Consider the following 22,603-nt stretch of genomic DNA (forward strand, 5'->3'; position numbering starts at 1 on the left):
AAGCAGAGTGCCTTGCTTATATCAGGTTTTCAAATGTTTGCTGAGTGATGAATGAATAAATTAGTGAATGAATGAAATGAAATGAAACAAATGCCCATATTTAGAAACAGCACCTTGGCTGATTTCTTGCCTGAATTCTTAGTTCAGGAGGGAAAAAAAAGAATACTCAAATATCTGAAATATTTCTCTAAAACTTTATTCAAAGTTATTCACCTCACTGTCGATGAGGTGTACAGTTAATGCTCTGACAATTTCACCAGGCTTGCCCATTGCCGGCAATGGACTTTGAGAAACCCATTTCCTGACACCCAAAAGTTAAATTAACTCTTTTCAAAACATACCAAACTCCCAATACTTGTGAAAGTATTACATGCACCATTTTCCCATTAATCTTTAAATGTGAACTTACATTATTAATCTACATCAGTAGATGTTAAAATGAAGTCATTTTAACAAATTATGACTGTACAAATCAAAATACCACTAGTTAATATTAGACAAGAGTATTTTACAAACACTACATTACATATTACCTTGCAATCTGAAACATTACAGTTCATATTTGTGTAAGTTTATCTGAGATAACTGAAACTTCACAGAATTTAACAGCAAATAAAGTTTAAAAAATTGAGTTCTGTACATTAGTTCCAACTATCTCTATGTTACAATCTATAAGGCTCATGTCATATTCAGCACCAAGAAGATCTACAAAACGATCTAACCAGTCTTCTTATTCATCCTATGTGATAGTTTTTGTTGGTTTTTTAAGGTGAAAGTCTAAAAAAATGCTTTATAAATCCTACTTCCAGAACTTGAAATGGAATACTCTTTTTGGCTGGTCATACTATATAAAAACGTGGGTTGCAGTTTTTTGTGTTTTTTTTTTTTGTTTTTTTCATTGAAAATATACCCAAAAAAGAAAAAAAAAAAAAAGAAAAAAAAAGGAATACTTACACCATGAATTTAGGCTGTCAGTCTTTAAGTTGAATTTGTAACACTGAAGCATCAGAAGTAACCTAATAATGCCCTGCCTCATCCTTCCATTTTGTTTTAAAAGTTTTAAAGGCAGCCAGAAAGATGTTTTACTTATTCTTCAAAATAAGGTGCAAAGAAGGATCCCAACACTTCCTCATACACAGCTCCACCGACATCTCAGTGTTGTTCGGCATAATCCACCTTGAGCCAACGATCCAGAAGCAGACCCAGAGGTACAGCCATAGCTCCCAGTGCAGCACGCTGTCTATGCCAAACGTCCACTCAAGGCTAGCATCTCTCTGTTCACAGAGGTCATTGCAATAACTCATCCCTGCTGGCCTGGATTTAAAGCGACATTCCGGTTTCCAGAACCAGTGCCATATCATCCCAACTCTTCTCCCTCTTCAGGATTTATAAATTATAGAAAAAGAGCAGGTTTGTCTTGCCATTTTTAAACAGGGTTTGTGCATATCACATTTTAAGACCATACGCCCTGAACTAGAAACTTTTTTCAAAAACCACAGGTACTTTCAGTAAGCTTGTTTGTTCAAAGTACAAAATTCTTACGTGTTTAAAAAAATTAAAATCGGAGACCAGTACCTCTGCTTTCTTCGCCCAAAGCGCACAATTCGTCATACCACATTTAAAAACTAAGCTTCATGCATACAAATGGCCAGAGAGGTATGAAGTTTACAGAGCCCTTAAACATCATTCCGGTACATTAAGCATTGGCTAGACCACGACAGGAAGCATGTTAGCAAATTGAGCAAAGAGACTTTCCCAAGAACACGATAGTTTTCCAGGCTCCATGTCAGTCACATAAAAAGTTACATAACATGTAATCCTTTAAAATTGTCCCCAGACATCCCATTCCCAGAACTGTTCCCATACATACCCCCCACCCGAACCCACACTGAAGTCTTCCACTTCACACAAGTATCTTAATGCTCCCCGTTACTAATGACAGCCGCTTCGGGTTCTGCCGCTGTTGCAGGGAGCCTTGGCACTTTCTTAGCAGGACTTGGAATGTGCTAAAATCGAAGGAAAAAGAGTTGTTGACTCCTTGGGGTTTTTTTTAGAGATAGAGTGCTAATTAAAATTCTCATTAAAGAAAAACCTGAGAAAGGACAACTTTGGAGAGGTTGATGCTAAACACATATCCTATAGAACCTTTCAGGGAAGGAACTAAATAGCGATTCTTTACCTAATGGTGAAGTAATACACAAATACTCAGAGCGAGGGAGAGAAGACCACCGACACCCTCCATACACAGTATTCTACTTGCTACTCTTGCGTTGCCAACTCTCACTCTAGCGCCACGACTTGCTACCTAATTTGTGTAAGAGCAAGAAGCGAGCCTATGCATTCATCAAGTTTGTGATGAGCAGATAAAATAAACGACTTCAAGGTCATAAAGTCCCTAGTTTAAAGCGTGGCCTTGACTTGGCAAATCATCTAACTTCTTGCAGCTTCATCTGTAGAATGGGGATAGCATCATTTACTCAAGATGGATTTTGTAAGGACTAAATTAGAAAATGCAAATAGGGGCGCCTGGATGGCTTAAGTCGGTTAAGCATCTGACTCTTGATTTTGGCTCAGGTCATGATCTCACAGTTCGTGAGTTCGAGCCCGACATCGGGCACTGCGTTGACAACACAGAGCCTGCTTAGGATTCTCTGTCTCCCTTTCTCTCTGTACCTCCCTGGTCTCTCTCTCTTGCTCTTTTTTTTTTTTTTTTTTTAATGTTTATTTTATTTTTGAGACAGAGAGAGACAGAGCATGAACGGGGGAGGGTCAGAGAGAGGGAGATACAGAATCGGAAACAGGCTCCAGGCTCTGAGCTGTCAGCACAGAGCCCGACGCGGGGCTTGAACTCACGGACCGCGAGATCATGACCTGAGCCGAAGTCGGCCGCCCAACCGACTGAGCCACCCAGGCGCCCCTCTCTCTTGCTCTTAAAAACAAATAAACATTAAAAAAATAAAATGTAAATGAAGTTCCTAGCATATAATAGGAATTCAAATCATTGCTATTATTGTTGCTGCTTGACAATTTATAGAGATTTGACAATGGCCTGAAGAGACGAGGGGGGCTCCTCTCTCACCAAGACATTACCACAAAATGAGCCTTCTCTCTACATCAGTTTTCCTTTAAGTGTTGGTATTCTTAATAAAACCTAGTATTTACTATCCATTTTCAAACTGCTAATAATTTGAGTGCAAAGCACTTCATACAGTAGAAAATGGCACAGCTGGAATCCAACACCAGAGCCCTAGCTCTGAATTACTCTGCTTTCTCGACATTCCTTTAGGTGGCTCAGTCTCGGGTCCCCCGGAGATGTGGGGATGGAAATTTCTTACGCTGTCAAAGGCAGAGAGCAAGCACGACGAGCTTTACCCACCTCAGTGGCTGTACTTGAATGCACAAGTCCCACTCCTTCCCCCAGGGTGTCGTCACTGGGAGAGGGGCGCCGGGCATAGGTCCTCCTGTGCTTCTCATCCACTCTGACCAAGTACCATGTTCCTTCAAAGAGTGAATCTACTGAACTCTGGGGAATATAGTTGACTAAAGGAAAGGAAGAGAATATGAAACGTTAGTTATGATATACAATTCACCTGGTAATAAAACTAGAGATAAAAAGTTGCGTATTTCCCCACAATTTTTACTGATACCGGATTAGTATCGAATAAAGCCTAGATATCCTTATCTTACATGTAACATGTTTCATATTATTAGAGCCCTCCAATAGGCTTTTGGGTATATACCTAAATGTTTAAACACAATTTAGTATTTTTACCCAAGTGATGAGTGTCCTCTCTGAGCTTCATGTTTTCAGCAAAGACATCTGGTGCCACACAAGTTCTTGAGTCAAGTCTTGATTTAAGATCACATAAACTTGCTGTTATTTTATCAAGAGCAGACCCTAAAACAGTAAACACCAAAATTAAAAGACAAAAGTAGCATGCCCCAAAGCCTGAACAAAATGCTACCAAATGGAAAAACAACTTTTTGTTCTTGTAGAACTACCTGATATTGTTTAATTGAAAGATATGATAGTATTTGTTTGGTGCAGCCTCCCTATGACATTTGTTTGGTATCAGACAATAGACAAGTCGGGAAATCATTGGGATCTGAAACTATAAGTAACTTGTCTATGGTCAATACATGATCCAGTCTTAGAGTAATGCCAAGTCTTCCACCAGTTTTTTTCCATGTTTTGCTCCTTCCTACTCAGGGAAGGGACAAAAGTTTCTCAAAATATAAGCCAAAAACTAGAAACCTATAAAAATCAAATATCTTAGTATAAAACCAAACCAAAAAGAAACGGTTTGCTATTACTCGTATGATCAGACTCAAAAGTTGCCTGTAGTAAACAGATATGCATCCCTTTCCCTACCTATATCCCCTGGTTATAAATGCTTTAAAACTGACACAAAGGATAAAAATAGTTACTTGCTGAAGAAGGAAAAGTCAAACACTGTGCCATAATAAGATTTTTTTTTTTTTTTTTTTTAATGGGGCGCCTGGGTGGCTCAGTCGGTTGAGCACCCGACTTCAGGTCAGGTCATGATCTTGAGGTTTGTGAGTTCGAGCCCCACATCAGGCTCTCTGCTGTCAGCACGGAGCCGGCTTCTGATCCTCTATCTCCCTCTCTCTCTGCACCTCCCCCCTTGAGCTCTCTCTCTCAAAAATAAATAAAACCTCTAAAAAAATATATTTTTTAAAACTGTTGGGGAAGAGGAAGTATAGTGCAGTGCTGTGTTCTTTCTTTCTTTTTATTTTAGATTGAGAGAGAGAGAGAGAGAACACTCGTGATCAGGGGAGGGCAGAGGGAGACAGACAGAACCCTAAGCAGGCTACAGGCTCAGTGCTCAGTACAGAGCCCAACATAGGGCTCGATCTCACAGACTATGAGATCATGACCTGAGCTGAAATCAAGAGATGGTCATTCAACTGACTGAGCCCCTAGGCACCCCGCCATAATAAGATTTTTTAAGCTCATTATATATTTTTTCTGACTCAGATGAGAGGGAAAAAGATCTCCCAACTCAGACATAATCCTGCCATTTATTTACCCAGTTAAGGCAGATCATTCAAGAGTAAAACTCTGGCGACGTTGAAAGAAGTGATGAAGATTCAAATGTAATTATCTGCGGGACAGATTCAAGCGCTCACTTGGGAAGCCCGCTGAATGGACCCTGGTACGGCAGCTTCTCGATACACACTCGTTGGGAGTGTTGGCATTTACCTGGTGTGGAATCTTGTGTAACTTTAAGGGAATACATGGTGGCAGCCAGGCCAGAACCGTAAGAGAACACACCGATCCTCTTTCCTGCCAGCTGCTGAGGCGTGTACCTGCGCAGAGGGAAGAAATGTCATGAAAAAGTCCCACTGACCTAAAACTACAAGGTGTGGGAAGACTGAGTTGGGAGTCAAAATTTATCCTGTAGCCGCAGGAAGCAACCTAGCGCTTTACAACAAGCACACTGGAAACAAGACTATTCGCCTCTTTGGGAATGATGGGGCTTTATGAAAGTTATCGTGTCATAAAATAAGTTACTCTGCCAACCAGGGATTTACAGTTCAACTGCGGGTCAAGAGTAAGAAGACCACGAGAACAGCAGCCAGGAAAGCCAGTATGAAACGAAGTACCCAGGAGTAACTGCAGCCTCGTCCCATTTCTCTTTAGGTCAATGGACAGTAGGTAGAGAGCCTAGCAATAAAATGTCATCCTGTGACCTGCCAACAACATGCCTGCCAGCAGCTTCAGTCTTCGAAATTGAACATCCCCAAATGAGAGGAGTGAAGCAGCCGAAATGGGTACTTACTGTGCCAGAACAGAAGCAAGGGAGCCATACACTGATGATGTGTACATATTTCCATTTTGATTTGACACAAGCAAAGATGCCTTTGTTTTCTGATTAAAGAGTTCAGAACTAGCCTTCATAAATGCCTTTTCCACATCTCTATCAAAGTAGGTATCTTCTAATTTAACATCCCTGAAAGATTAAGAAAAAAGACCATCTTACAATGCTCAAAGACTACATTTTTATTATACTAGTGGATGTAACTAATATTCTAATCTGTGTGTATGATTTAGTTTCCTTATTTATTAAAAGCCAAGTAGCAACATGCTAATGGTTATGGAAGATGTAACAGTTGCACACATACAGTCTTTTTGGTTGAAGTTTTTTATAATCATGTTAAGACAACTTAATTCTAGTGGGTTTATAAACTCACTAAAGCTTCGTCGTCACCAAGCTGAACACACTACTCTTTCAAGTCCATAATAATGTCTACTTAGTTAGAAAAGTCATGATATTACAGGAGCCAGGTCTTAAAAAGTTGAGTAGAATTTTATTAGACGTAGAAGGGCCACAGGCAAGAAGGAACAGGCATGGCATTCTAGGGAGCCCCAAGAGTGGGGAAAATGTGGAAGGAGTAGGAAAGGCGACTTTGATAGCTGCAGCGTGTGAGATGGGATGGGGCACAGGGACTTGAGAGGCAGGGAAAAGATTTAAGAGGCTGCAGTAGTAAATATGAGCACTCATCAGGCTATATTATTATGGTGACAACAGGAACAGATCTAAAAGGAGGAAATCAGAAAATATGAGAAATAACTAAAGAATTCATGTAGATAAGCCACCTCCTGCCTGGGACTCCGTTTCTTCACTAATGACATAGATGGGTTAGACTAGATGACTTTTAAGATCCTTTTGACTCTAAAATTTTCATGTCTGTAAAAATAATGATACTCTCACACAGAAGGAAAAAAAATCACAACAACTCCTCTTACCCAAAGGCTTCCAGGCCACTATAGGTACTGTTTTTATCTCTGTTCTGGTCATTAAGGAAGTCATTCAGCAACATCCGAGCTAAAGATTTCTGAACCAGCTTACAGTAGGGTGAGTGGAAGATCATGAAACCAAAATCATTCAAGGTAAAATCTCTATCATTTCCCTCTGAAAGAGAAACGCGAAGAAATTATGAAATTCATTTAAACCACTATCTTTGGAAGGCTGATTTTAGAACAAGGCTACGATGTTCTTATATCTTTAAAAAGCAACCAAAAATATACTGTATAATGAAATAATCTCTAATGGCTTAAAATGCAGATCAAAAAGACATCCAGAGATAGAACAATATCCACTACCACATCACTGTTTCCATACTTAAGAGTCTGTAATTAATTTAGTGGGTTGGGGCCAGCTTTTTTTGTTTTGTTTTTTTTTTAACCTAAGAGTATTTTTTTAATGAAAGACAATACAGTAGAAAATAGCAAACTGTATAGCTTGTGGCATGGATAAGTAATTTCATGATATTTTTGTTTCCGTTTAGCAAGCATAGACAAAGTAGAATGTACTTCTCACTATGGATCCTAATAAAAAGCTAGAAAATCACTGTGTTGTTAAATACTGTTAAACAGTATGACATTTTACACAATGTAAGAATGCTTCTTCTCCAGGACCACCATGAATCTTACTATGTTATTCAATCTTACTATGTTATTCAATTTTTAACCCTCTCTCACAACCTCTATAAAGCAAAGTTAGTTTATGGAAAAAGCCTGATTTATAGGATACTGTGTGTTTTAATAGCACTAATTCAAATACTGTACTTTTGAATATATCTCAAGAACTTTTTTTAGGATTAAAGATAGAGATTAATGAGGACACTGAAAAAGCAAGTATGAATTCACAGGTCAAATGCAAACAACCTATGGGGTGGAGGGAGTCACTTCAGCAATTTATTTTCATTAGAGTTTGCTCTGGATCACAGTTGCAAACTAAAGCCTTATAAAAGTACCTCTGTCAAAAGATGAACAAAATTCAAGTTTTTTTATTTTGAAAGAGAGAGACAGACAGACAGATAGACAGCACAAGCAGGGGAGGGGCAGAGAGAATCCCAGGTAGGCCACAGAGGGAGGGAGAGAATCCCAGGCAGGCTCTGTACTGTCAGCTCAGAGCCCAACACAAGGCTCGAACTCATGAACCGTGAGATCCTGACCTGAGCTGAAATCAAGAGTCGGACACTTGATTGCCTGAGCCACCTAGGTGCCCCCAAGTCACTTTCTTTAACCCTAGTTTTAATTTTTTACTGAGGATAAATCTAAGTATTTTTGCATAGACATACCTCATTTCCAAAGCTTACCTGTTTTCCGAAATTACACATTCCCAAAAACTATGGGAAAATGCAATCTGGTAGGTGAGGAAGAAATGGTTAAAGGACACTCCTACAAAGCAACATCTCACTAAAGATACTTAGTATACCACAGTGCCCTCAACAGATACCAAAACCAAGGAGAATGGATGAAACCCACCTTTCTGCCACTGCGCACGGATCTTTTTGCGGTAGACAGCATAGCAGCGGTCTAATGCACCGAGGTAGCACTGTATGGAGAGTTTTCCATCTACTATAGGATATTCAGAAAGCATATCGGGCTTGTAAAAGTCATAGGCGTGTTGCATATGTGTCCCACGAAGTCCTATTAGAACAAAAAAGGAAGATGATATGTATTTCTGCTTCTTGATGTTTGTATGTTAGTAAGCATATCCCATTATATGGGGACTTTCCTTAATAATCTACTCTTGCCACTTGCAGTATAGAAATCACAAGGTGAGACCAACATGTAATTGAAATGAAACAACAGTATCCATGGATGGGCCTAAGACTTCTTTCATTGCAACATTTTACACAAGCTTCATATGTCTAAATGGGACATCACAATTGCTCTACTGAACTGAAAACAAATTAAACTTGTCACTAATGAGTGACTATGGGCCAGTTGCTCTTTTTGGTTGTTACTTAAACCCATCTTACTTCTCTGTAAAATGAGAATGACATTACTTACCTCATAAAATTGCTCTAAAGACTAAATACAATAACACAAAGCACTGAGCAGGCAGTACCCGCATTTAATGAACACTCAGTAAATACCGGCTTCTGTTTCTGTTTTCAACTTTCTTGGCACACTTTGCTAATAAAAAAAGAAATGCTCTCTCAAACACTCACCTCGCTCAAAAATTAAAGGAGCATTTGGCCCAATGAGCAGAGCAACAGCTCCAACTCCCCCTGTAGGTCTAGCATTTCCTGTGGCATAGACAGCGATATCTCCTGCAACCACCAGGGCATACCGTCCTGAAAAATATTTTTGTTAATACATAAGAAGGTGATCACCACTATAAATATCACACATATAAACTGAAGTCTTCTATTTTTCTAGAATGTGCTTTCCTCATCTTTGGCAAAGAAAAAATATTCCAAATTTTTATAATTTTGTCCTACATGATAAAGATAACAAGTTTATAATTCAGATAAGTTGAAAGAGCTATATTTCTGAGCATATTCAAACAAGCGTAACCGGCAAGATTGCACATGGCATTAATTAAAAGGTCGTTTGGGCCTATGCATCCTCAAGGAGAGTTTCTTTGGAATAACATGTAACATATAACATGTAACATACCATCCCAAGAGCTGGACTCAATCCAGTTAACGGCATTAAAGACAGCAGCTGTGCCTCCATAGCATGCATTAGTTGTATCTATTCCTTCTATATCTGTGTTCCCAGACTCCTCAAACAGCTGCATCAAATTAGTCTTCACGGACTTCGATTTGTCGATGATTGTCTCCGTTCCAACTTCTAAACGCCCAATGCAATCATACGAAAGGCTATTTCTCTCCATAAGATTCTGAACCACAGTCATGCAAAGAGAGTTGATATCTTCTCTATCGGTGCAGAAGCCCATTCTGGCCTGGCCCAAGCCAATAGTATACTTTCCAGCATCTACACCATCATATTTTTCCAACTCTGCTTGATCAACATATTGAGAAGGAAAATAGATCTCAAGGGCAACAATTCCCACATCTTTTGGCCAGCAGGCTTCTGCATTCAAAGGAAGTGACCCAGGCATGGTGAAAGAGCTTGAGAAAGAAAAACAGAAAAAAAATGTTGTTTTAGGTTATAAATTCCAGATTGTCAAGTTCAAACTTAAGACATCAACATTAAAAGTTCAACTATCACCCAAAATGTTAATTTAGGTTCTAAGTTTAGTATATTTTACTTAGGGCAGTCAAGTTTATTTTATAATAATTATTATTATTTTAACTGAAGTATAGCTGACACACAATGTTACATTAGTTTCAGGTGTACAACATAGAGATTCGACAACTCCATGCAATATGCCCCACTCACAAGTGTAGTTACCATCTGTCACCACCAATGCTATTACAATACCACTGACTATATTAGGGGCAATTTTAATACGTGAAAGTAGTCATTGTAGTATGAATGGAATACTATTATTTAAAATTATTGTCTTTTACAAAGATTTGCACCTGATTTAAAACTAGACCTTTTCAGGGGTGCCTGGCTGGCTCAGTTGATGGAACGTGCGACTCTTGATCTCGGAGTCATGAGTTTGAGCCCCATGCTGGGCACAGAGATTACTTAAAATAAAATCTTTAAAAAGCAAAAACAAAACCCTGGACCTCTTTAGATTTAAGAAATGATTATTAAAGGTAAAGAAAACTCAAATAAGATTCTTCTGTTGTAAAGAACTATAAGATAAAATACAATGACAATTAGTAATATGGTCCACAAATCAGAATTCAAGTACCTAATCCATTCCTGGTCACCCAAGAGCGTTTAAATAAGTCAGTCAGTCACTCATCATAGATATATGGATTATTCACAGCTATTGACTTTAAGGGACTTTAAAAATTGTTAAATCAGGCGCGCCTGGGTGGCTCAGTCGGTTAAGCCTCTGAATCTTGATTTCGGCTCAGGTCATGGTTTCACAGTTCATGAATTCAAGCCCTGCACTGGGCTCTAAGTTGCCAGTGTGGAGCCTGCCCAGGATTCTCTCTGCCCCTCCCTGCCTCTAAATAAATAAACAAACAGACAAACAAACTTAAAGAAAAGCCATACTATAGAAGTCTACCAAATCAATCCGTACAAGGCCCCTGTTATTATAAAGAACCCCACTCCCTCACCCAGAACCCATATGATTAAAATTTTAAGCAAAAATAAGTTCCAGGACCCATCACAGGGTGATATGCCAATATCCTATACTTTCTACAGCCAGTATATAGGCAACAAATGATCACAAGGTATCACTTAGCTTCTAAATCAGGGAAAAAAAAAAAAACTGATTCAAATTTGAAAACTGGTAATCCATATATTATTTATGTGGCATCTAGATAACACCTCTTAAAACCACCCCTTCTTGGGGCACCTAGGTGGCTCAGTCGGTTAAGCGGCCGACTTCGGCTCAGGTCACGATCTTGCGGTCCGTGGGTTCGAGCCCCGCATCGGGCTCTGTGCTGACAGCTCAGAGCCTGGAGCCTGTTTCCGATTCTGTGTCTCCCTCTCTCTGACCCTCCCCCGTTCATGCTCTGTCTCTCTCTGTCTCAAAAATAAATAAACGTTAAAAAAAATTTTTTTTAAAACCACCCCTTCTTTTTTTTTAAAGAGGGCACTATAGAAAACTGTTGCCACACTATACATACTTTCAGTAGTGCCTAGATTTATTTACTAACAGTAAAATAAATGTGCTAGCCACTCAGCACCATTGCTACGTGCCTGCCTACGGGCAAGTCACATGACCTATCAGAGTCTCAATTTTTTTAAGAGATTGTATTCATTAAGAGAAGTTATTCTAAATTATTTCTCACAGGGGAGAATTTAATAGAGGGAAACGGTTTCAAATTTGTTGGCTGGGCTAGAGGAGCAAAAAGGGTAAGGTGGTTATTCAAATCCCCAGAGCTCACACTCCTGCTGAAGCCGCTGGGGCTGTCAGCACTAGCACCTCTGCTACTGAGCTAGAGCCAAGATACCCCTCCCATCCCAACCATTCCTGCCACCGCCACTGACCACTGACAACAACAAGACCGCCCCTCTCCCCACCTTCCAATCTCTCTTGAGTACTTCCATGGGCAGTCTACCCAGAACCCAGCTGGCACAGGAGTCAGAGGAATATAGTCGTCAGGCTTTGAAGAACAGCACAGCCTGTTAGTTTTAGAGAAAGAACCTTTTCTTTGTTTAACCTTCCACAACTTGGGGAGCCGGGGTGGCTCTCAGTCAGTTGAGCATCCAACTCTTGATTTCAGCTCAGGTCATGATCTCGCGATTGGTGGGTTCGAGTCCTGCACCAGGCTCTGTGCTGACAGCATGGAGCTTGCTTGGGATTCTCCATCTCCCTCTTTCTCTGCCCCTCCCTCACTCTCTCTCAAAATAAGTAAACTTAAAAAAGATAAACTTCTACAACTCAATTTCCTTTTTAGGCATCACACAATTAGAAGGTGCTATTTAGGTGACAGAATTTCAGGTTTTCGTTGACCTAAAGGTCTTAGTTTATGAGAGTTACCTGGGTCCTACTGGTTCACCAACCTTCTACAGCATTGACCAACTCACTACTTTGACTCCTAAACGTGAAAATAAGATCCTATATTTATGTCATTTGTCCCCTGCCACTCTGCAAACTCTGGTATATTATCAGGTATAACAAATTACAAACTACGGCCATAGTGAGTTGTTAATTATGGAAATCTTGACAGAATATCTATAACAGAGAGGTTATCCTTAAATCATGTAATAATCTACTCTGAGCCCATAAGCCATCAAGTCATGAGTATATTAAAACTTAAAAAATAAGCCCCTAGAGATATAATCACAAAATCTAAGTTAAAGGTCTTAAGGGTGGGGCGCCTAGGGGGCTACGTCAGTTATGTGTCTGACTCTTGATTTCAGCTCAGGTCATGATCACACAGTTGTGGGATCAAGCCCCCCACGTCAGGCTCTGCACTGACAGCACAGAGCCCGTTTGGGATTCTCCCCGCCCCTCCTCCGTGCTTACTCTCTCTAAAAATAAACAAACATTAAAAAAAAAAAAAGGTCTTAAGGGATATCATTGAATCTTCCTTCTAAATCATGCTTACTCTCTCTAAAAATAAACATTAAAAAAAAAAAAGCTCTTAAGGGATATCATTGAATCTTCCTTCTAAATCATGCTTACTCTCTCTAAAAATAAACATTAAAAAAAAAAAGGTCTTAAGGGATATCATTGAATCTTCCTTCTAAATCATGCTTACTCTCTCTAAAAATAAACATTAAAAAAAAAAAGGTCGTAAGGGATATCATTGAATCTTCCTTCTAAATCATGCTTACTCTCTCTAAAAATAAACATTAAAAAAAAAAAGGTCTTAAGGGATATCATTGAATCTTCCTTCTAAATACAAGAATCTTATGTATATGTTTTTTTATTCACCTAAACAATGACAACATGTTATATGCCGAACATTTGGGACCAGTTTCACAGGAGATAACCCTTGCCCTTTCAAATAAATATTCACCACCTTGTGTGTAAGATACAAACACCTAATACTAAACAAGTGAAACAGCAGAGACAGTCAGATTATGTTATGGAGAACTACCCAACCCAACGTGGTGGTGGGGCAAGAGTGGGGAGAGAGGCTTCTTGGTTACTGGTGCTGACTTGAGTCTTAGGAATGAGTAAGGAGTAATCAGTAAAGCTCTACAGAAGCAAATGGTGGTAGGAGATTTTCAACAGGGTGAACAGCATACATAAAGGCACAGAGCAAAGAACTATGAAAAGTTTTACTAATTTACTAAGTGAAATGTGAGGCCCAGGGAGTAGATCAGACAAGTAATAGGTCAGTAGAACTAGATCAGGGTCAGGTCATAACAGTTCTGCTACGCTAATGGTAAGGAGCTTCAACTTCATCATAAAGACATTAAGGTGCCATCAAGGTTTTAAACAGGAGTGACCTGGGTCATATTAGTGTTCGGATCAGTGTTTTTCCAACTCTGGAAATCAATTTAGTGGGTGGCAAACAACATTTTTTAAAATGTAATAGTAAAGAACAGAAAACATCAGATTGCATGGCACACAGTAAATTTAAGAATTTTTTCATGAAAATTACGTTTCAATTATTCACACATACCCTGGGTTGCAATATAAAGTATATTTCTTACTGAGGGTCATGGTCAAAAAAGTTTGAGAGTCAACATTTTGCACAATCACTGGTGTTGTGTAGAGAACAGATGTGAGTTGGGGAGCAGATACAGCAGTCCAGAGAAGACAGGTCATGAACCAGAGCAATTACTACATGATGGGTGAAGAAGGAACAGCTTCAAAAGATATGGAAGCAAAAAACTAGCAGAAATTGTGATTGACTAGAAGAAAAGAAGGAAGTGTTTAGGATGGCTCCCAGATTTCTATCCTCAACCGTCATGACGAGACAGACATTCTGTCAAATTGGCTACATGAACAGAGAGGCATCTGTTTTCTTCTTCTATTCTTTCCCCTCTTCCTTGGAAACCTAGCAGTTTATGATCATCTAAACTGCGTTACACTGAAGTTGAAATAAAGACATAATGGAACTAAAATGTCACTAGGCAGATTCTCAGTTTATAGTAAAATAACATGAAGTCCTCTGCATAATCCACAGAAAAGAGTTCTATAACTGTGTTTAAAAACAAAGACCAGTCCATATCCCTAGAAGAGGAATCCCTCCTACATGCTATCCTCAAAGTCACCAGGGGCAGGAGGATCACCCACCTTCCCAGCCTTTCCCACAAGCTGACACTTTAGGTTCTTTACAACTCTCCAAACTGCTCTAAATGTCCGGAGGACACTGCGATTTCCCTTGCCTGGCCCAACAGCTTGCAACGCTTTTGGAAAGAAAATGGACAAGTATATACAATCTTCTGAAGGTATAAACCAGTTTATAAGAAGCCATAATGCAAGGCTTTGATCCCAGAATTAATCCATATTTACCATAATCTGACCAGCTCTGATCAGTTCTTATATTACGGTACTTAAGAAATAAGGTATAACTCTGTTATTCTTAAACCTTCGAGGGGTTAACTAAGTACCTTGTTTCATTTGGGGTAAAAAGTGTAGCTTAACTAACCCACTCACATCAGGTTGAAAGTCAATCATGACCCTAATCTTGGTATGGAAAAAGTTTTACAGTACCTGACTCAATCAATATTGCTCATTGTTTGAGGGGTTTTGATGGCCAAGATGTTTATTATATTCCCAATAAAAAGCCATCTAATTTGAAATATTTAGCTTTTGGTTGAAATTAAGGGAGAGTAAGATTAAGTAGGAAAAGAATGGAAAATTAATACAAGGAAGTAATTGCTTCCATGGCATTTCAAACAACAAAAAATATGGTATAGTTTCTGATCTGTAATCTTTACTTTTAACTATCCTATTAAGCATATGCTCTTGTGTTGTCCTCTCAATGCTCTCTGAAGCAGGCCAAAAATAAATTATAAAAAGGAAAAGAAAAAAGCCAGCTAAAGATCTCAGATTTTCACATTATGGTGTTAACTCCATACAGAATGGGTTAATTCACTATTCTAAATATCACAAAAAAAACTCTAAATAGAATATAGTTTAAAAATCTGACAGTTTAGGGGCGCCTGGGTGGCTCAGTCGGTTGGGCGGCCGACTTCGGCTCAGGTCATGATCTCGTGGTCCGTGAGTTCGAGCCCCGCGTCAGGCTCTATGCTGACAGCTCGGAGCCTGGAGCCTGTTTCAGATTCTGTGTCTCCTTCTCTCTGACCCTCCCCCGTTCATGCTCTGTCTCTCTCTGTCTCAAAAATAAATAAACGTTAAAAAAAATTAAAAAAAAAAATCTGACAGTTTAGGGATGACTGGGTAGCTCAGATGGTTAACCATCTGACTCGTGATGTCAGCTTGGGTCATGGTCTCACAGTTGAGGGATCGAACCCCACATCGGGCTCTGTCGGGTCTGCACTGAGCATGGAGCCTACTTGGGATTCTCTCTCCCCTCTCTCTCAGCCCCTCCCTCACTCGCACCTCTCTGTCTCTCTCAAAATAAATGAACTTAAAAAAAGATCTGACAGTTAAAAAATCACCTTCAAATATTTTTAACCTTTTGCCGATAAAAAGGTACTTTGTTATTTTTCAGAGCACTGTATGTGCAATTAAAAAATATGTAAGTGAGATAATGGGGATTCTATTCTGCATTTATAATAAAATACAGATATTTTCTCTCAAAATTTTAAAAAGGAGAGAAAAGGCACACTTCTTAAAAAAATTAGTTTCTAGATTTTAAACATCAGTCTGACAATCACAAAATTGAATGGTCTCCCAAGGCACTACAGCATTAACTCGTGTTTGAAGATAAGGTATAACTCTGTAATGGATTTTAAGAGTGTGTGGGGCACACAAATGGCTATTAGCCCTGGGATGAAAATTAAATTTCCCCCTTCTGTTGGAGAGGAACGCTTTCCTTCGGCAGCACGACAGGATGCCATACCTGTGTGAGGGATAAAGGACTGCAGTCTCCAGGTCTGTCACTCTGGTTCCTCCTTCAGGCGCTAGGAATTTCAAATAAGAACTTCTTTTAAAGTCATAAACCACCACACGAATTCAAATAATGACTCCAATTCCAAGTGTGTTGAAATAAGCATTTCCTTGCCCAATCACATGACATAGAACAAATTTGACTTTGCTTGGAAAAATGGTACTTAAAGCTTATTAAACATCTCCGCCTTATTTCATTAGTGCTTATAATGGTAGGTTCGGTCCCGGTAATGACCTGACATACGAAGTTCGTATTACCGATTCAGGTTTTAAATCAAGTGTGATGCTGGGAGAGTTATTAGTTGTCTTTACTAACTTTGAATTATTAAGAATTGAAGGAAAGAAATATCAATAAGTTGTACAGGACTAGCAAGCTCTGGAGTAATGAGATTGATACATTCAAGAGCTTGCTCTACACTTTTAAGAGTTGGTGGCTTTAGTGATTTGTGCCTCTTTGAGCTTCAATTTCCTCTTCTATAAAATGGAGTGAAGGGACTCCTGGGTGGCTCAGTCAATTAAATGATCGACTCTTTGATTTGGGGTCAGGTCATAACTGCACGGGTTCGTCAGATTGAGCCACATATCAGCTCAGCACTGGGGCTCAGTGCAGACAGTGTAGAGCCTGCTTGGGATTCTCTCTCTCCCTCTCTGCCCCTACCCTGCTCATGTTCATTCTCTTGTGCTCTCATTGTCTCAAAATTAATAAATAAGCTTAAAAAATGTTTTGTAATATCAAGCACCAACTCATCGTTATCCTAGTTCTTAGAATTTTTCAAATGAAATACGTATCTTTCTAGCAAGACCTAATTACCTTCCTGTATTTAATCTTGTGCTCCTAGTTTTCAACAGGTCCACCCTCCCCCTCCCCAACTTTTTAAAAAGTAATTTTCCCTATAGTGCTTGTGTTAAAAAGATAAGCATGCAGTATCAAGACAAACGAGCATTAAGCTTTATCATCATTTAAATTATGTGGAAATGCAATGGGAAGGTGACACTGGAGCACTTTCTTCAGGCCATCTGTTCTGAAGGAGTATTGCTCGAGACAATAGTTCCTATATTAACGAAAACACAATTACCTTTTCTCTCTATGTAACTATTGGCAAATTTAGCGTCTGCCCTTGACTGATTAACCAGAGACCGCATTCAGTAGTCTGAATTATTTTTAGTAAATAATTTAGTAAAGATTTATTTCTTTTACATGATTACATTTAAGAGCTCCTCCCAGATTTAGTTCCTTTTATTTCATTAAGTTTAGCCCCCCCACCCCAAATAAATAAACCCTGATAAGACTACTACATTCCAAAAAATCTCTTTGGGGCACCTGGGTGGTTCAGTTGATTAAGCATCCAACTTTGGCTCAGGTCATGATCTCACAGTTTGGTACGTGAGTTTGAGAACCACATCGGGCTCTCTTCTGTCAGTGCAGAGCTCACTCCAGATCCTCTCCTCCCTCTCTCCCTGCCCCTCCCCTGCTCATGCTCTCTCAAAAATAAAAAAACATTAAAAAAAAAAAAAAAACTTTTCAAAAGATCTCTTTGATTACAGAATTATACATACACTTTGAGAAATAACCTGCATTTTGTTCTTTGCTATTTCAATTATGCTTTTGTAACCTGCAAATTAAGCAGACTACAGGGACTAGTCCTCACTGGTGAGGGGAAAACATGATTCCCCTTCCATGTTGAGACTATTTAAATAACTTAGTAATATTTCTTCTTGAAACCATGTAGGCATATGTATTTGACACTATTTTCCCAAGGAAATTTCTCCTGAACTTCCAATATTCCCTCTTTCAATTTTGATTATTTAAATTCGGGGGGGGCGGTGGGGGGAGACAGGCAGAGAGAAGAGGAGGGGAGGAGGAGAAAGGGGAGGAAGAGAAAGAGAGGAGAGGGAAGAGAAAGAGAGGAGAGGGAAGAGAAGAGGGGAAAGAAAAGGAGACAGAGAAAAAGGCATTAGAGCAAAGAAAGAAACACAAGAAAAAAGATTCACAGAGGACTGCTGTGCTACTTAAGCTCCCAGGAGAAGAAGAGGCCAGGAGACCAGGAAAGGAAATGGAGGGTGTAAATGCCACTTTGGGGAATAACCCATTAGAAAGGGATTTCCTTTCTCTTCTGCAACTGCTAGAAGGGTTCTCTGTCCTGACTGAAACAGCAAGGCCAAAGTCTCCAGCTGATCATCAGCATATTTCTAACAGAAGGTCCCTTCAGGGCAAATCATGGAGCAGCATGGGTCAGGATAATAAGCAGTTAATAAACAGCAAGCGGCTGGGCACTGTTACCACAAAGCCCGTTTGGAGCCTCCAGAGGCCCAATATAGGCACTTCTAGTTTGGCAAAGATTAAAACTGAAAACTGCCGAGACTGCCAGGGCCAACCAGGTTCATGCAGTGATGCTTTCTCCTGGGGTTTATTCAGAGTTCTGAATTCCATCTTTGGCATCCCTCTACAGCCTTGATTCAAACAAGTAGTCAGAAAAGTTCACCCAGCACACAGTTTGGTCCATGATAAATGGTAAGCAGTTGCCTGCTGATCTTTTTCGCTATAAAAGGAGAGAAATCCAGGACATCCTCTCTCAGGAGAAAGAGCTGGCCATCTTTCTCCCTTAGGAGCAAGCAAGCAAAACTACGGTGAAGGCTTTGGCAACGCCTGTACACTCTGGTCTAGTTCTCTAAGTAAAAAACAGACATTCCTGCCTCTCCCCAGAGTTACTGGTCTGCTTATAAATTCTACTCCTATTTCAAGGCCCTGTTCTAAGCTACCTCTTCCAGCAAGGTTTCCTAGAGTTTTCTCATCAGGGTCCCGCACTTCTTCGGCAAGTATGTGATTCACTCAAAGTCTTCATATTCTACTCTCAATGGAAAACTAGTTATTGACAGTCTTCTTATCCATACTAGATTCCTAGGCTCCTAATGGGAGAGGGGATGTATTTTGATTCTTTTGAAATCCCTTTGAGACCTTGGAGTAAAGGGCATTCTACTGCCAGTTTTTGAGGAGCTAAATTTGGAGTTATCACAATTAGAGGACGAATCGTTTAGATTCAAGTACACAGAGCAGCCCTCATTAGTCAGTTCCTTTTGCTATCGCTTTGTAAATGAGCTGCAGCACCAAATAGTGCCTAGAAGGTGTTTCAGAAGAGTGGCTTTCTACTGAAAAATGTAAGGAGTCCAAACGGAATAAGAGGACATCTGTTGGTCTTACCAACATTCCCGTACGTATACATCCCCAGGCACACACCCTGCCAAGATGAAGCCTGTAAGCTCCTCTACTCTATCTACACTCGATTGACAGACAGCAACTGATCATCACATGCCAAGTGTCAGAATGAATAGATTATTAAGAATTGAGTCCTACCACCCTCTCATTAGATTGGGTAACATGTTTTCAAACCTTCTGAATCTATCCCACCATCTTGAGAAACATAAAAATATCACACCCTTCTATTTGGTTTGTTAGTAACCCAACATAAAATTAGAAGACTCTGTTCCTTTCTACATGAAACTAAATATAGATTCTGAATATATAGCCAATCAAATTCCTTGAACCAGAACCTCAACTGCATCTCCTTTCAGCTCCACTGCTTTATGGGTTTAAATAATTTTAGGGTACCCAGGAAACACACATTACATCAATATCAGGGTTTTGCACTTCCTTCCAGAAAAGCTAGCTAAAATCTCAATTCAATCAAAAAATCTTAGTCATTCCCACAGTTAAGAATACCAATGTATTCCATTTGCAACTATGTGGATGGAACTAGAGGGTATTATGTTATGGTAAGTGAAATTAGTCAGAGGGAGACACATATCATATGACTTCACTCATAAGAGGAATTTGAGATACAAAACAGATGACCATAAGGGAAGGGAAGCAAAAATAATATAAAAACAAGGAGGGGGACAACACATAGAGACTCTTAAATACAGAGAACAAACTGAGGGTTGCTGGAGGGGTTGTGGGTGGGGGCATGGGCTAAATGGGTGAAGGGCATTAAGGAAGACATTTGTTGGGATGAGCTCTGGGTGTTATACACAGGGGATGGATCACTGGAATCTACTCCTGAAATCATTATTGTACTATATGCTAACTAACTTGGATGTAAATTAAAAATAAATAAAATAAAAAAGAATAACAAGATATAAAAGCACTCTAGATAAATACTTAAAGAAAACAAAATGAAAAAGCAAGGCCCAGAAACTACCAGTAGATGATGTGGCCTCTTATGGCCTCAAACATAATATCCCATAATTTCCCCCCTTTGGAAACACCTTCCTGAGAACTGGGGTTCCTGACTAAACTAGAACTGAATAAAGGATAAACCTACACATTTAGGAGAAAGAGACTTGCAAAGGTTAAACACTAAGGAAATAAAGTCTTTCTCCTCTTCCATAAAATATGCTATCCCTACCCTCCTCACCCCACAAAAATAACTGAAATTTTAAAAACAAAGTTTTGATCAAAGAAAGAACACAAACAGCTTAGACGTCTCAAGATGCAAAGAACCATTTGGCACAGATCCATGTTAAGGACTTCCAATCCGCCTTCTAACAGAATCTGTACAATGAAAGCCCAAGCTCCATCGCAGAAGGATAAACCTGTTAACTATATGAGCACTTCCATTTGTCTTAATTTTGTCACGTATCCTGCCACTGTTTTTCATAGTTCATCCGTGTAATCGAGCAAATGTTACTTAGCAGCAGCCAGAACATTTCCTTCTACTGCAGCTGGATGACAAGAGCATCAGGAGCAGGGAAGACATGCCTCAGAGGTGAGCCTCGGAAAAAAAGCCTGTGATGGCCAAGGCCATAGGGCAAACATGACTAGCAGAGACAATCTCATTATCTGTTGTCCAAATCCCTCCTCCAGCGTAGGTGAGAGTAATCTTTTTCTCCACCACCGGTCAAAGCAGGACGCACCTTTTTCAAAGACACCATATACTTGGCTTTGAAATGTCCCTGGCTTAATCCAAAACCCACTGTGTGTGAAGGCCCTGTGGGTGCCTCCCCATTACATCACCATATCAGGTCGGGCTGGCCCCGAAGCTATTAGCAGGAGGGAGGTACGGGATTTCAGAACACCAAGGAAACCTTTTTTTTTTTTTTTTTTTTTAATATGGGCATAAAAAATATGGAGGCGGGAAGGTGGGAGGCGGAATCTGTGATAGCTGAAGCAAGCTGCCTGAAGCAGTCAAGAGCCCAAGTATTCCTCCAGGCTAAATCACGGTTGTGATGCTTTCTTGCACCTGAGCCAGGGAACAAAAGTTATGCCCACTTCCCAGCAAATCTCTATGTGGCTGCAGGAGGACACACCCACTTGCCAACCTACAAGCTTCCATCTAATTATAATCTTCCCCATCCTTCAGCGTCTACCCTTAACCCAGAGCTCCAGGAACGTCCTGGCAGCCCAGCTCATCGTTCCCTCCTGATGCGCCTCCCTGCCCCCAAATTCCCCCCCCCCCCCCCCCCCCCCGGCGATCACAGCCATGTCCCCGGCACCTCCAGCACCTGGCTATGTCATTTAGAACCCTAGCCCTCAACGCCCCTTCGCCTTCTCCCTTTTGCGACTCCTCGGCCCCTCGTCAGACCTACCGCGGTGAGCCCCAGGGCCCCTGGCAGGGGAGGCCCCTCACGGCCCTGCTCGCGGCGCCCCTTCCTCTCGGGCCGGGTCCATACCTCCTCCCCACCCGAACCAAGCAGGACCTCCTACGGGCCTAGTCAAGGACACCGCCTCGGCTCGGCCCTCACCTCGCCCACCCGCAGCGCCGCAGCAACTTAGCTCTCTTCCGCGCGGGGCACTCACCCAAACGTGACCTCCGGGTGGTGGTCGTGGAAAGGGAGCGAGCCACGAAAGGGCAGTACGCGGGGCCTCCCCTCCACCACCAGCTTTATAGCCGCCGACCCACCCGACTCCGGCAAGGCCGGCAGTCGGTGGGAGGCTGGACAGTGGTTCCAGCAGCCAATCGTGGCCCACAGAGTAGCCCGGCAGCGCCCGCCCCCCAGCCCGGCTTCTACCAATCCGAAGAAAACTAGAGGCGGGATCTTGCTAGGGTTTTCCCTCGTGGCTGGAAGGGCGGGGGAAGGGGCGGGGATAAAGTTGGAGGGCCGAGGAAGTGGGGTGAGAGAGTGACGTGGGGTGGCCCGAGAGCCGGCCTGCCAATTACAGAGCGGCGAGAGACAGCGAGAGCCAACAGGAACGGAGTGAGAGGTTCTCCGACCAATGGGAGTTTAGTGAGAGGAGACGGGAGCCAATGAGGTCTCCGCGTCCCACCACT

General features: G+C 40.8%; 1 protein-coding gene across 2 annotated transcripts; it reads right to left on the reverse strand.

Moving 5' to 3' along the window:
- Positions 1-180: 180 nt before the first annotated feature.
- Positions 181-22,276, reverse strand: HMGCS1 (3-hydroxy-3-methylglutaryl-CoA synthase 1). Of its 2 annotated transcripts, XM_019464284.2 has the most exons (11): positions 22,132-22,276; positions 16,291-16,351; positions 9,440-9,897; positions 8,989-9,114; positions 8,297-8,461; positions 6,773-6,938; positions 5,805-5,975; positions 5,225-5,331; positions 3,773-3,898; positions 3,377-3,540; positions 181-2,006 (listed from the first exon to the last, which is right to left on the reverse strand). In XM_019464284.2, exons 3-11 carry the CDS (start codon positions 9,885-9,887, stop codon positions 1,917-1,919), a joined length of 1,563 nt encoding a protein of 520 aa, XP_019319829.1. In that variant the 5' UTR covers positions 9,888-9,897; positions 16,291-16,351; positions 22,132-22,276; the 3' UTR covers positions 181-1,916. The 2 variants fall into 2 exon arrangements, with proteins under 2 accessions (XP_019319829.1, XP_019319830.1); XM_019464285.2 differs by lacking the exon at positions 16,291-16,351.
- Positions 22,277-22,603: the final 327 nt, after the last annotated feature.

The sequence above is a fragment of the Panthera pardus genome, unplaced genomic scaffold (genome assembly GCF_024362965.1).
Source record: "Panthera pardus isolate Hobbes unplaced genomic scaffold, ASM2436296v1 HiC_scaffold_2, whole genome shotgun sequence".
Taxonomy (NCBI): domain Eukaryota; kingdom Metazoa; phylum Chordata; class Mammalia; order Carnivora; family Felidae; genus Panthera; species Panthera pardus.

Excerpts from the sequence above, each read along its gene's own strand:
- HMGCS1 (XM_019464285.2), bottom strand. The coding sequence starts at position 9,887 with ATGCCTGGGTCACTTCCTTTGAATGCAGAAGCCTGCTGGCCAAAAGAT. Across the intron at positions 3,541-3,772 it reads AGAGGACACTCATCACTTGG|TCAACTATATTCCCCAGAGT; the intron begins GTAAAAATACTA and ends CCTTTCCTTTAG. Across the intron at positions 2,007-3,376 it reads ATTCAAGTACAGCCACTGAG|CACATTCCAAGTCCTGCTAA; the intron begins GTGGGTAAAGCT and ends CTTCGATTTTAG.